Source organism: Zootoca vivipara, chromosome 2 (genome assembly GCF_965207765.1).
Source record: "Zootoca vivipara chromosome 2, rZooViv2.hap1.1, whole genome shotgun sequence".
NCBI lineage: Eukaryota > Metazoa > Chordata > Lepidosauria > Squamata > Lacertidae > Zootoca > Zootoca vivipara.
In genome coordinates, this window is record NC_142584.1 from 119653630 (window position 1) to 119668628 (window position 14999).

A 14999-nucleotide genomic window follows, 5' to 3' on the forward strand; every position below is an offset into this window, starting at 1 on the left:
AGATGGGAGAGTATATTTCAGATGAAGAAATAATCTTATTAGGTGATTTTAATGGGGTAATGCAACCAGAATTAGATAGAACAAAGAAAAAAGAAGGGAAAAAGGATAGAGGGAAACTACCAGAAATCTTCTTGAATTTGATCAAGAATTATGAATTTGAAGATATTTGGAGGAGGGACAATCCGACAGAAAAGAAATTCACTTATTTCTCCAATGCAAAAAAATCAGCATCTAGAATCGACATGATCTGGCTAACATCTGGCTTAATTCAGAAAGTAAATAAATGTGCAATAATGGCTAAATCAATTACGGATCACAACCCAATTATGATAAAAATTAGGGGGGGAAATACTAAATTTAATAGGTGGAGAATGGATGAGAGAATTTTAAATGATGAGATATTTGTAAAAAAAATGAAAGAATTATTAAAAGAATTTTACAAAAATAATATAACAGAGGAAGTAGATATGACAACAGTGTGGGATGCGGGCAAAGCCTACGTTAGGGGTTTGTATATTCAACAAAAAAGCAGAATAAAAAGAGAAAGAGAAAAGAATCTGGAAGAAATAAAGAAGGAAATTGGTAAGAAAGAGAAAGAGCTAGTGGATAACCCAAATAATGAAGAACTGGGGATGAGAATCAAAATTTTACAGAAAGAGCTTTCTGCATTGATAGGCCAGGAAATAGAAAATAAAATAAAATGGGCTAAACAAAGAAATTTTGAGTGGGGAGATAAGGCAGGGAAACTATTAGGATGGAAATTAAGAAAGATCCAAAAGGAAAGGACAGTTAGTGGGATAATGGATGGGGGAGTAAGACTAACAAAAATAGAAGATATCCAAAAGTGTCTCACTGAATATTATAAAAAATTGTATGATAAAGGTGGGATAAATCAAGAAAAACTAAATAGTTATTTTGGGGAAAGAAGAAGAGAAAAAATTACGGAGGAAGAAAGAGAAGCCCTTAACAACCCCGTGACGCTGCAGGAAATCTATGAGGCTATTAAAAAATCCAAATTAGGCAAGTCCCCCGGGACAGATGGCATTTCAAGCCAACATTATAAAATTTTTAAGGAGGAAATAGGAGGGGCTTATCAAAAATTGGTAAATGGAATCCTAGAAGGAGGATTGGTGCCAAGGACATGGCAAGAGGCATATGTAACTTTGATCCCAAAAGATGAGGAGGAATTTAGGCAAGCCGGAAATTTTAGGCCAATTTCCCTTCTTAATGTTGATTATAAAATTTTTGCTGATATCCTAGCTAGTAGATTAAAAAAGGTTTTGATTAGAATCATAGGGAAGAACCAACAAGGATTTTTACCAGGAAGGTCGATGTCCAGAAATATAAGAATCCTTTTGGATTTAATAGAATATTTAGACTGGACTCCGGGGAAAAGGGCGGGCTTCGTCTTCCTCGATATTGAAAAAGCTTTTGATTCACTATCCTGGACTTTTATGATGAGAGCGCTGGACATGTATGGTATAAAGGGGAAATTTTACGAGGGAATCAATTCGATATATAACAGACAATTTGCAAAGCTAATTTTAAATGGGGAGGTGTTGGAAGAATTTGAGATAGGAAGAGGAACAAGGCAGGGGTGCCCCCTCTCCCCATTGCTGTTTGTATTATCAATTGAGTTCCTGTTAATAGATATCAAGGAAGACAAAGAAGTCAAAGGAATCAAAGTTAATGGGAAAGAATACAAGATCAGCGCCTTCGCCGATGATATGTTGATAATGGTAGAGGACTCAGATGAAACAATCAAAGACCTGAGAAAAATTTTAAAAATTTTTGAAGAGGTATCTGGGCTTAGAATCAATGGGGAAAAAACTAAAGTGTTGGTTAAAAATATAAAGGGAAAGGAATTGGATAAATTGGAGAAGATTATAGGATGGGAGATAGTTAAAAATTTTAAATATTTGGGTATCATAATTAGTGTAAATAATATAAATCTATTTGAAAATAATTATGGAAGAATTTGGAAGGAGATTAAAAAGGATATCGAGAGATGGAAAGATTTGAAACTCTCATTCTCAGGAAGAATAGCCGCAATTAAAATGGCAATACTCCCAAAGATGCTTTTCTTGTTTCAAATGCTCCCCATAGTAGGTAAAAAAGAAATTTTTGACATCTGGAGGAAGGACTTAAGTAATTTTATCTGGATGGGGGAAAAAGCGAGGGTACAGTACAAATTGCTTACGGATATTAAAGAAAGGGGAGGTTGGGGGGTCCCTGACCTCAGACTTTATCATGCATCGGCCTGCCTTTGTTGGCTTAAGGAGTGGTTTTTATTAGAAGACAAGGAAATATTGATAGTTGAAGGATTTAGAATTACGACCGGATGGCATACTTACCTGGTACAGGGAGAGGGAAAAAAATTTAAGCAATTTTCGGACCATGTACTAAAGAAAACTTTATTTAAAAATTGGTGGGAATTCAAAGATTTATTGGAACCTAAAATCCCGTGGTGGGCTTCCCCATTAGAAATGACAGCAATGGGAGGTAAAAATAAGAAGGGAAATTGGCTAACTTACCAAGATTTAATAGAAAAAAATGGAGTTAAATTAATTTTAAAATCATATGATCAGATAAAATCAAATTGTGCAAGTTGGCTACAGTATATTCAAGTCCAAAGCCTATTTAAGGAACATAAAGTTAAGGGGTTTGCCAAAGAAAAATCCAAACTACAGGAATTAATAATTGATAATAAGATCAAATCAATATCTAAAGTTTATAAATATCTCCTGGAGTGGGAATTAAAGGACGAGGAGATAAAGTGTGTTATGATTAAATGGGCGCAAGATCTGGGTAAGCCAATTTATAAAGTGCAATGGGAACAGCTGTTGGAAAGAACAATGAAATTTACAGCCTGTGAAGGAATTAAAGAAAATATGCTGAAAATGCTATATCGTTGGCACCTTACGCCGGACAAGATAGCAAAAATATATAAAACTACTGATAAGAATTGTTGGAAAGGTTGTGATAAAATAGGAGATTATATGCATTGTTGGTGGGGTTGCATTAAAATCAAAAATTTTTGGGGAGAGGTTTATGATGAATTAAAAAAGATATTGAAAGTTACCCTCAAAAAAAAACCGGAATATTTTTTGTTAAGCCTAATCCCAGAAAGCCTTCCTAAGGATAGAAGAGATATTTTTCTATATGGGTGTGCAGCAGCACGATTATTGATAGGTCAGAAATGGAAAAAGGAAGAGGCACCTGAAGTAGCAGAATGGCAGATAAAATTAGTTGAATTTATGAATTTGGACAAAATGACTGCTGTAATAAGAAATATATCGAAACAAAAATTGATTAAAAAATGGGAATATGTAGAAGAATATTTCAGAAAAAAGAATATTAAAACGGAATTAAGGGTCTGTTTAAGTTAGAGGAGAGCAGGGTTTTTTTTTAAGGAGCTAAGTGATAAGAAAAGAAAATTATATTAATATGATAGGAGTAATAATAATAATAATAATAATAATTTATTATTTATACCCCGCCCATCTGGCCGGGTTCCCCCAGCCACTCTGGGCGGCTTCCCAAAAAAAAAAACAGAAATTCTAAAATACAGAAATCCATCAAACATTAAAAGCTTCCCTAAACAGGGCTGCCTTGAGATGCCTTCTAAAGGTCTGGTAATTGTTCTCTTTGACCTCTAGTGGGAGGGCATTCCACAGGGTGGGTGCCACTACCGAGAAGGCCCTCTGCCTGGTTCCCTGTAACTTGGCTTCTCGTAATGAGAAATGATAACACAAGAACGCAAGAATACGGAGAATATGAGAAATAAGCGATACGTTAAGAGTTGGGAAGTGGTTTTATTCTTATATTTGATGTATAGATTTGTTGTATTCATATCTTTCTTTTAATGTACTTGTTTTAAAGAATGAATTAATAAAGTTTATTTTTTAAATAAAAAAAAAGAAGAAGGCATGAGTAGACAAAGAACAGTCACAGAGGAAACAGTTGATATCCCTCCATTCAGGATTGACGGTCTGCATGTCAGAATCCCAGATGCTATTGGTCTCCATCCAAATAGAGCAGGGATGTCCAACAGGTCAATCACGATCCACTGGTAGATCCCTGCAAGGTTTTGGTCAATCGCGGTCGATCGCTGCCCCCCTTCCAGCCCCTCCGTCCATTGTTGGAGAACAGAAGGCGGAGCTTACAAACTGAGGCTGGAGGCTCTTTTTGTTAGGCCCATCCAGCTGACAGCTTTCCGGAGCACACCTGGCTGTTAGTCCGGGAGTGCAGCAATTTGCGATTGCCCTCCGACATGAAGCACAACACACATTAAGTAGGCTAAACTACTTTATTACAAAGAGAGAGATGCAGCGGTGAGCGACAGGCATCTTGCTCAGTCAAAAGAGAAAGTGTACAGGGTAACGTATCACGTGAACATAAGGAGATAAGCACTTCCTTTCTCCTGTGTGGGAAAAGACACAGTCTCACCACTAACCTGGCTCACATCTGCCAGCTCGCCAGTGGATAGGACTCATATTAACAGTTTCTCCCCCAGTGCTCCTTTGGTGAGTTGCTAATAAAAGCTCAAATTCCCTGTAGATGACAAAGGTGCAGGCAGACAGGTGGTGGAGCCCCCAAAGGTGCTCTCTTTCTCCATCTCCATCCGCCTGCCTGCCTCCTCCCACCCCGAAGCTGAGCAAGCCCCAAAACCTCTCCGGCTTCATCCCTCCATGTCCCCATCTCCACTCCCCTGGAACTCACCAGATCTCTTGGAGGTCCCGGGGAGAGAACGCTCAGAGGCTGTGAGGAGGGATGCAGGAGACAACCTGACCAGGTCAACCGTCCATCTTCCCCCTTCCATCCTCGCTCGGTTTACAGGATCAGTCTCTTTCATCCATCCTGAGGAGTCGAGAAGCCAAACAAGCTGCAGGGTACTGGGAGAGAGGAAGAAGCAAAGGGAGCCTCAGAGGCCCTGCGGGGATTCTCCTGCCCAAAACATTCTGCTGCCCCTGGAGAAGCACAAACGGGGCAGCCCCTTCCCAACAGAAGCCCCATTTCTAAACATTTCCAGTGGTTCAAATTTCCTCTGTTTCCTCCTCACCCCACTTTGTAAGGCTGGCATGGTCTGCACAGTAATGACCTGAGAGTAAATCCCATTGAACTCATTGGGGATAATGGACAGAACTTGGTGCCAAAACCAGTCACCGTCCTGTCCCAAAGCCTGAGAAGTGCATGGGCAGAAAATAGACAAGTAGCTATTACATGTAGGTGCCCCCATGCTAGGTGCTTTGTATAGAGAGCCCTGTTGACGCTCTTGAGCTCTCTCATTGCAAGCCAGGCAGATGTTGTGGCCATGTTTGCCTCTGTCTGGGGTTGCATGGGGACCAAATCTGTATGTGGAAGCAGAGGAGCTGGTGATGCCACATTTTTGAATAATCTTGAGACTAATACACCCCTCCTCCTCCTTTGATATTCCCGGTGTTTATACACCATCTTCGCAAGTCTCCAGTCTCGAAATGTGGCTCCCACCATCATGGGCGTAGCCAGGATCAAATCTAGGGGGGGGGCAAGCCATGGTCATCCAGGTTGTGACATTTTAGCACGGAAAAGGCAAAATGAAACCAAAATTTTATTATATATAATTGCGTGCCGAGCAGGGGGGAGAAAAATCAATTATTTCTTAAAAAACGGATTTTTTTAATTTAAATCAAATTTTTTAAATAAAATGCTTTTTGAGGAAAATATATTACCATCCAAAGGTTGTTCCATCATGAAATAAAGATTAGTTTTTTAATCATGTAGAATAAGGTTGTATATGTTTATTTTTGGGGGGTAAATAAATTCCATTAATCCATTCACAATGTCATGCTCTTCCAGAGGTTTTTGTAAGATCATTGGGCAGTTTCACTGCCTACAAGATATTATGACAGATGCTTGGTTTACTTTTGCAGTTCTCAAAACTGAATTTGACTCAACAGAGATCACATGCCCCTTCTTCACAGCAAAAATGTTATGAACAGAGTTGAGAAAAAGACCTTAATCCTATTGTTCTACAAACCTAGAAATACAGAAACAACAACCCCTTCAGTGATAAGTTTCAAGAAGTCCAGTGAATAGAATAGAAACAATATTTTTCTGATTGTTTGGAGTGGACAGTATTTAAGTTTTTCATGTGTAGGCTGGGCTGACAGTCTAAGTTTCTTAAAATATATATATTGTTTTTGTTTAGCCAAATTGGTTAACAAACATGGATGTTTGTTTCAGCAAATAACATATGCTGTAATGTTGTTGTTTCAGTTGAATAAATCTATTTATATTGTTATTATTAAGGTAATGATTATTTTTCCTGTATGGCAAGTTACCTGTAATGTTGGATTACCAGGGGGCCTGGCCATTCTTTTGAAATGATAAATACCTAATTCCTGAGCCAGAACACAGACTCACACCCTATTCATATCTTAAATGTGCCCTGAAATGTGCCCTTAAGGCAGGATCTGTGAGCAGAGAGACAAAGGGGAGGTATTTTCCCCCCATTGCCTCCCTCCTCATAGAGAAACATTTGGTCAGTTTTTGAGTCAAAATGGTTTTCAGGCCTGTCCTCCTGCTGAGGGGGTGGGGGAGAAAGAGAGAAAGAGAGAAAGGTGAGAAAGAGAAAGGTGGACTTCCATGCAAATCAAGCCCCAAGATTTCCTGCAACCATCAAATAAATTGCCACCCTATTTGTTATATAATTATTACTTTACTTCAAATCAGGCACCAAACCCTGTCCACAAATGAACTGAAATAACAAGCCTCTACCACGGATATAAATTTAAATTGCTAACCAACAAAGATTAAATTACCTTAATCTACTAACAAATCAAAGATAATTCACCTCTGCTCACCAGTGTACTAATGTTTTTTTGCTCTGAGTAACATGAGCCAAGCTCAGGTCTAAAGGGGTGTGTGTGACCAAATTCAGAAAAAAGAACACTACCGGGCCAAATAGGCAATATATTATTGGCATAAAAAGGGCATAAAAATAGGCAATATATTATTTGAATACAAAGGAATCCTAAGAAGTATTATGACTATGATCAAAAGGAAAATGAGCATCCCTTATCAAAAGTAGAACTTCCATCTGCAGCAATTGTCTATCTGAAGTCAGGTTTTGAATTGGATTTATTTGGTCACAGGTCCAGGATCAAGTTTTCCCAAGTTTTTTATTTATTAAAATTATTAACAGTATCAACTATTTATCTATCAACTTCAAATCCAGACTGGAAAACAGTTTATTTATTTTAAACCCCCGTAGGCCGCTAGAAAGAGTTCAACAGGTAAAACTTCCCACACATGGTGCACATGTGGCACCAACAAAATGGTGGCTATCATTGCCCTGCACCCACATGGATTGCTGCCCCTTCGCTTTTCCTCGCAGCCCAGCCCTGCGCGCACATGCGGAGGGAGGATCCTACCCGAAACAGACCCAGTTTGGCACACACACCCCAGGGCATAAAAATAGGCAATATATTATTTGAATACAAAGGAATCCTAAGAAGTATTATGACTATGTTCAAAAGGAAAATGAGCATCCCTTATCAAAAGTAGAACTTCCATCTGCAGCAATTGTCTATCTGAAGTCAGGTTTTGAATTGGATTTATTTGGTCACAGGTCCAGGATCATGTCTCTAACCTTGCTCTCCTGCAAAGAGCTCAAGGCGGGCAAAATTGCCTCCTCACCCTCAATTCCCACTCTCAACAACCCTGCAAGGAAGGCCAGTCTGAGAGGAGGGGGTGTCCAAAGGCTGACCACTGAACTTCATGTCTGAGTGGGGCTTCAAACCCAGGTCTCCTCTAAGTTCTAACCACGACACAGGACCGTTTACGGGTTGGGGGGGAGAGACACACGGAAACCCTCTTGCAAGGCAACCCTGTCTTCCAGGGCTAGCAGCAGCGGGCGGCAGAGCCCCCCCCCCCAGCACACATGCTCAACTCACCTGGTGGAGGCAGGGTACAGCCAGGCAGAGGGCACGATCCCCTGTGCGGGTCTGGAGGACCGGGGGCAAGGGTCTAGAGCAGTGATGGGCAATCTTTTGAGCTTGGTGTGTCAAATTTTGCCAAAAAACCGAGCATAACTCAAGTCGTGTGTCACTTTGAGAAAAAAAAAACATAATTTCACGATATTTATAGTTTAAATAACAAAAATGTATAATTACACTGAGCGAGAAAAAAAATATTAAAGTTTTTTTAAAAAAAATTAAAAAGGGGGAAAATAAGGCAAAACCCAGAGGTCTTTCCCAGTGGGACTCTGGGCTCAGGCCTTCCTCGTGGCCCTCTTCAGCCCACCTATCCCCTCACTCCCACTCCTTGAGAGGAGGTTTAAAATGCATTGGGGTTGACCCCCTCTTTCCCTTGCAGTTTTTGTTTTTTTTTTGTGCCCACTCCGGTCTCCTGCTTCAGTCTCTCAGATTTTTAACAGCTTACCAACTTTGTTCCACCCAGCCTTCTACCGCAGTATTTTAATAATTATTATTTTTAAAAAGATAAGGGGGTGGGGAGGGGGAGGGAAAAGGCTCTCCTCTCAAAAACAGTCAGACAAGCAGGTTTCAATTTAATGGCAGGCCAACCAGCAGTCAAACAACAGTGACAAATGTGGGAGTGGGGAGGTGAGAAGTGGGGTAGGTGAGGATGATAAGGAGATGAGTAAATGAGGGGATTTGGTGTATAAAATGAGGGGTTTTGGTGTATAAAATGAATGTATTAAAAGTATGTATTAAAAGTATGTATTAAAAGTGGGAGATGGGTGGGAGACACGTATATTTACTATTGTACTGTAAAATTGTCCTGTGAAAGAGTTCTAGAAAAAAACAGCCAGCCCACTGGCCAATTCTCCTTTAAACCAAATGCAGAACGTCAAACTAATAAGTATATAAGTTAAAGCAAAATTAAATTTGAAAACTCAGCAATGTTGTCAAATATAACACAAGCCACTCAGGTCAAGGATAAAGCAACTTGCAAAAAGCAATTATTGCAAGCACGGGAACTAAAATAGAGGAACTCAGCAGTACCAAATGAGAAGCAAAAGAGAAGCATTACTGTTGCTATGATACAATGTGGCCGGCTGATAAGCGTTAAGTATCCAGCAGAGTTACACAATGCGGCCTTAAGTACCCAGCAGAAAAAAACAATTACTGTTCCAGGCCAAGAACTACCGGTATGTACCAGGTAACCAAGGAGTAATTAAGATGCCTGGAAGGGGCTGCACAGTTGCTTAAAAGTTTTAGGAATCAAAAAAATAAAGGAGGCTGAGTATTCCTCTCAATAACATCAACACACACACCCCAGCAATGACCCAAAGGAGAGGGCAGCTGCTTGCAAGAAATTCCCCCAGTTAGGGAATCCTCCAGTCCAGACTCAAGCACCAAAACAATTGGCAAAGCAGGGGAATCCCCACTAAACGCGAAATTAGCGGATTTAGGGAGGGGGGCAGTCGAATTGAAAGGGGGAAAATAAAAGAGGTGGGGAGGCAGCAATCAGCAGCACAGAGAAATTAATGCAAGCCCAAAAGACCTTCACAGAAAGCATGAACAGTCAAACAGCCCCCTCCCTCACGCTCAGCTATGCTCGCCTGGTCTTCTCCCCCCAGCCACACACACCAGCACACAATACTCCACGGAGATAAGGCAAAGACTGCAGAGCGAAAATAATAATTACACCCCCCCCACACACACACTGAGCTACTCTCACATTGCCAATACTTACCCAGGAGAGAAGCAGGAAGGTAATGAGGCTCAGCAGAGGCTGCAGAAAAATCCCTCCGAAGGCAGGTAACGATGGAAATCCGATGTGGTGCAGCAGCAGAAAAAGGGTTTGAATGCTGCCGCGAAATGTAGTAAAACCCCGCCCCCCAGCTGGCCCTATAGGCCAGCCAAGAGCCTCTGCAGGGCAGCAGGGATAGGCTGCAGCAGGGGGCCGAAACACACCCCCTGCTTAGGGCGAGTAGAGGCACAAGCAAAGCATTTTCCCCAGCCTCTCCGCTCGCTAAAGGGATCCGGCCACGCCCCCAGCCACCCGATTGGCTAGCTGGCGATGACGTGCTGGCCGGTATTCCCAGGGGGCGTGGCCAACGGCCACACCCCCCCAAGGGGAGGGGGCAGTCCTCTGCTCTTTTCCTTGCCAGAGACGGAGGGGAGAAAAAGACAGAGAGAAGAGAAAAGCGCGCAAGCCTTTTTCTCTCTTCTTTTTTGGGGTGTAGGCTAGGTACCCCCTCTAGGAACGGTAGTGCTCTAGGAGGGGGCAATTGCCCCCCTGCCCCCCCTGCCTATGCCCCTGCCCACCATGGCATGGAAGCCGTCAAAGTATAGATCCTGCACAAGTCCTAAATCTGTTGTGCTCTTTTGTGCTCTGTTGTGCCGCTAGGTGCTCTATAGACCCTTTAAAAGCTCCAGAGGAAATCTTATAAAATTTGCAAATTTCCTGAGATGGCAAAATTAACGGCAACAATTCTAACCAAAAAATCTACAAAGAGTGGAACTGTGTAAAGGAATACTGTACATGGAAAGAATTGGGATTGGAGTTCAAAGTGCGCAAGAATATAAGATGATATTATAACATATATGGAATAAGAAATACAAATGTTAGTTAACACAACAAGAAATAACATTATGTAGAGAAGATTGCACATGGGTGAAGGGAAGTAATGGGTCGAGGGGAGGGAGGTAAAGGGCAACATCTGGAAATCTGTTAAATATATAAATGTGATTTAAGAGGTCAAGAACAAAGAGTTAAAAGAAGGATATTAATATTAAGGAATAGAAAATGAGATTTCAGAATAATTTGGTACAAAGGAAAATATGTGAGTCATGCATAGCTGCCAAGTTTTCCCTTTTCTCGCGAGGAAGCCTATTCAGCATAAGGGAAAATCCCTTTAAAAAAGGGATAACTTGGCAGCTATGGAGTCATGTTCTTACTTATATTCTGGTTAATTTTGGTTGTAAATCTTCTGTTGAAAAGATTGTATATAAAAATAAAAAATCACGTGTGGAGAAGGCAAAATAATAATAATGAATTCAGCTGAATAAAACCCACCCAAAGGAAAAACAAAACATAAAAACTCCAGAGGTGAGCTTTACGCTCCTCTTGTGACAAGATGCCCAATGGCTTAGGGTAGCTTGATAGAACTAGCCTCTTTTGAGATGGCACCAATTTCCATTTCTTGTTTATCAAAACCCACAGACTCTCTGCTATATTTTTTCCAGAAGCTTTTACAAGTACCTATCAGTATGGTATGAATTGTATTACAGTCAGCCAAAAGGATCTTATGTTAGTAGTACAAGCCACTCAATGACTGATAATCCCTCCATGATGTTGGGAGAAGGAGTCTTTTATCCTTGCTTTAGCATTTCATAAGGATAGATCTGAAATTTGCTTTCACATTAGTTCCTCTACTTTTTTAGCCTGAATAGGGGAGAGACATGTGTTGTTGCATCTGAGACAGAGGACATGGTCCGGTTTTGCTGCTGTAGATGCAGAAGGGCTTTTCTTCTCCCTGTGCTCTTCCCATATGCAAATGTTCCCATCTGGCTACAGCCTCTGTTAAGAAATGTGACTTAACCCTAGATCTGAAGGGGGGGTTATTTGCATGCCCAATTTTACTTGACCCAAAGCCCCCTCCCCAAAAAGGAAGGCAGCATTTGGATCCCAAGGAAGAACAGAGCTGCAGACCTCCTGCGAACTCGTCCCCTCCCTGGCTTGGACCCTCTGCTCCACAGGCGCTTTTTCCTGTTGGTTTAGTGGCGCCCTGCGCCACGGCGAACACCCAGCAAGGGCGCCCAGCAGCGGGGTCCAGGAACATCAAGTGAGCGCTGCCTCTGAGGCAGCCGGCTCCAGGACCCTGGCACGTCATGCCACCCCGCCCGCCAATTTGGCTGGCAGGAACGTGGTTTACTGTGTTTATGGCAGTGGGCTGGCTGTGCAGACAATTCGCCTCCTCTCTGCCATCCACAGTGAAGGGTGGGCGTAAACTTGGAGCGCGGGGGGAATGGGAGGCAGTCTTCTGGGCCAAGCCAGGTGCGTGTGCCTGGCTGGCTCATCTGGGGGGTGGGCGCTTGGCTGGCTGGTTGGCAGGCTTGCGTGCCGCCCCCTCCCCTCTCCTCCCTGCCTCCTTTGGCTGCGCCATGTGGGCTCTATGACCCTGAGGTTCCGAGCACCGATGGAAGCAGCAGCAAGAGGAGGCGGAGAAGCAGGCGCTCCTGCAGCCACCGCTGTCGCCAGCACAGCCACCGGGCAAGAGAGGAGAGCGCTGTGTGCGCAGCCCCAACTCTGCCTCCCAGCTCTGGCCGACGGAGTTCAGCAGAAAAGGAGGAGCCGTCACAATATGAACCACTGCCTTGAAGCAGCAAGTGCAGCCAGTTGCTTTCCCTTGCTCTTGCTTTGAGAAGTCAGGCAAAGACACAGCAAGAGTAAGGGTTCTGGGGCTCAGCAGGGACCGCCGCCCCCCCCCCCCCCGCTGGGGTTGAGGGCTTTGGCATGTGCCTCATGATGCAAACCCAGGATATGTATTTGTCTTATTTAATATTCTTTGTTGCAGTATTGGGAACACACTTCTTTGGCGGGGGGGGTATTGAGTTCTGTAAGGACAGGTAACAGGAAAAGACCTTGATGTTGGGAAAGATGGAGGGCACTAGGAGAAGGGGACGACAGAGGACAAGATGGTTGGACAGTGTTCTCGAAGCTACGAACATGGGTTTGGCCAAACTGCGGGAGGCGGTGGAGGACAGGAGTGCCTGGCGTTCTGTGGTCCATGGGGTCACGAAGAGTCGGACACGACTAAGCGACTAAACAACAACAAGGACAGGTAACAGAAGGCACCCCACCTATCAGGGCTTTGCTGGAGAGAAACTGTGTCTGCATAAATATAACCTTCTCCATCTGCCCCCCCCCCTTTTCTTCTTTTTCTTCTTCCCAGGAGGGGTGAGGGGTTAAAATGAGAAGGAGCTGGATTTCTTTTGATGGCTGGCAGTTTTTCAAATCCTACCCAAGATAAAATGGATCAGCCCTTTGGATAGATATTAAAAGTGAGGGGGGGATATCAGACAAGAGCAGCTTTTGGGCTGAGTGGCAAGGCTAGGCTTACTGGTATTGGCAAGTTGTATGGGAAGTTTGCAGCAAGATCATATACATAGCATCCCATTGTAAAGCAACTTGGGGGGAAAAGAATATGGGAACACAGTACAGTTAAAAAAATAAACCTTTAGAACAAATGTGGTGGTGATGTATACTTAATAATAAGTGCAATATTAATAAACGAGCAACTAAACAAAGTTTATGTTTCCTGTTTTCCTTTCCCAAGCAGAGATAATGTGTACGCATGGTGTCAGCTCCCTTTAAAAAAAGTCAACTACTCTGGGAAACTTTTCCTAAAAAATTTCAACAACTTTGGGGTTCCCCGCCCCTTAAATAAGGTCGACAACTCTGGGAAACGGGGGGTGGGGCGCCGGAGGGATCTTTGTACCACGCGCTGGATATGCTTAAGACGGCCCTGCTCTGCTCCCTAACTTGGGGGGGGTCTCCCCCCATCAGGCATGATCTGAACAGCGACCCCCATGCACCCTCCCTGCACCCCTGGGACCCCCTTCTCCCCATTGCACCCTCAGGGGAAGAGAGAGAGGAGACTCACCCGATTCCAGGAGGGGCACCGAGGAAGGAGACTCACCCGATTCCAGGAGGGGCACCGAGGAAGCTTTTTGCAAAGGCGAGAGCAGAAAGCAGCCTCCTCTCTGACGGCAGGAAGGGATGTGGGAGCGAGGGAATTTAGCCACGGAGGACCTTCACTCCCCCTTCACTTCCTGTCCTCTCTGTTCTTGCAGCCAGGAAGTGGTGACGCGTTAACTTCCTGAGCAGTTGTGGTTTGGAGTGTAAAAAGCAGCTCAAAGAGCAAAGAGCTCTGAATTTAGCTTTCCAGCTCTTTAGAGATGCTCAGTTTATTTTGTACGTAGTCTCTATGTCAGGCATCCCCAAACTTTGGCCCTCCAGATGTTTTGGCCTACAACTCCCATGATCCCTAGCCAACAGGACCAGTGGTCGGGGAAGATGGGAATTGTAGTCCAAAACATCTGGAGGGCCGAAGTTTGGGGATGCCTGCTCTATGTGCTTCAGCATTGCACATTTGTTCGTAGCTGCCATTTATTATTTAAGTGATGAATCTATGGCGCTTGCTCCTCTTTTTGCAAACACTTGCCCTACCCAGTGCAATGCCTGATGTTTAGTTATATGTGGCACATCTACCCTACTTGGCCTCAGCAACAGGAAGCTAAATCAGATGCTCTTGCGTGGGTTGACTTTCGATTCTGCCCGACATCAAAGTGCAAAAATGGAACAAGGGGCTTCACCTGCACCTGACTGTCAGCTCTAAAAGCTGGTCAGAGCCGACCCACGGTGCTTCCAGAACCTGGCTGAGTCTCCTGTGCTTTTAATCCTGGAGGCATGAAATCCTGCCAGTCAAGTCTGAGGACTGCTTGCATCACTGTTCTGGTCATTCCCTAAGCTTAAATACAGATATACCACCCCTTCATATTGCTCTAAGTTGTGCCACCAGTTCGGCCAGCAAGAGAATGTTTCCCTAACACATGGAATTCCTATAACTCCAATGGCCACGTAATGATGGAGTTTTGCCCATCATGCGCTGAGAACCTTTTGGTCAATCAGTTAAGACAGGGGGAAAGCTTCCGGACCCTGGCAAAGTTCAGTGTAAATTGAATACATTGCTGTTTTCCCTAAGCTATCTTGCTTTTAATTCTGAGCAGCAAGCACCAGAAGAAGGTTGCTTTTGCAGGTTCCAGGCCATTGACCCCCACAGACGTCTTATCACCAGCTACAGTACCTGACCTGCGCCCCTGACCACTTGGGGGGCAAGGCTCTGCTGTTCTTTCGATGGGTCCATCGATGGGTCCCAGCTCAGTGTGAGGCCGGCAGTCCAACCAGCTCTCCAGCGCCAGGGCAAGCACCAGCACCTGTCCATTCCATTCCAGGACTTCATGCTGACCCTACAAGAGATGGCA

At 43.6% G+C, this 14999-nt stretch overlaps 1 protein-coding gene across 1 annotated transcript in view; it reads right to left on the minus strand.

Moving 5' to 3' along the window:
* The window catches only part of LOC132591245 (uncharacterized), a 34593-nt gene that overhangs the window by 18799 nt on the left and 795 nt on the right, over positions 1 to 14999 (minus strand). The window contains exons 2-4 of the mRNA XM_088662560.1: positions 14827 to 14984; positions 7938 to 7988; positions 4723 to 4895 (exon numbers count right to left, since the gene is read on the minus strand). Of these exons, the coding sequence (XP_088518686.1) occupies positions 4723 to 4895; positions 7938 to 7988; positions 14827 to 14984 (382 nt within the window). The remainder of the gene's footprint in view (positions 1 to 4722; positions 4896 to 7937; positions 7989 to 14826; positions 14985 to 14999) is intronic.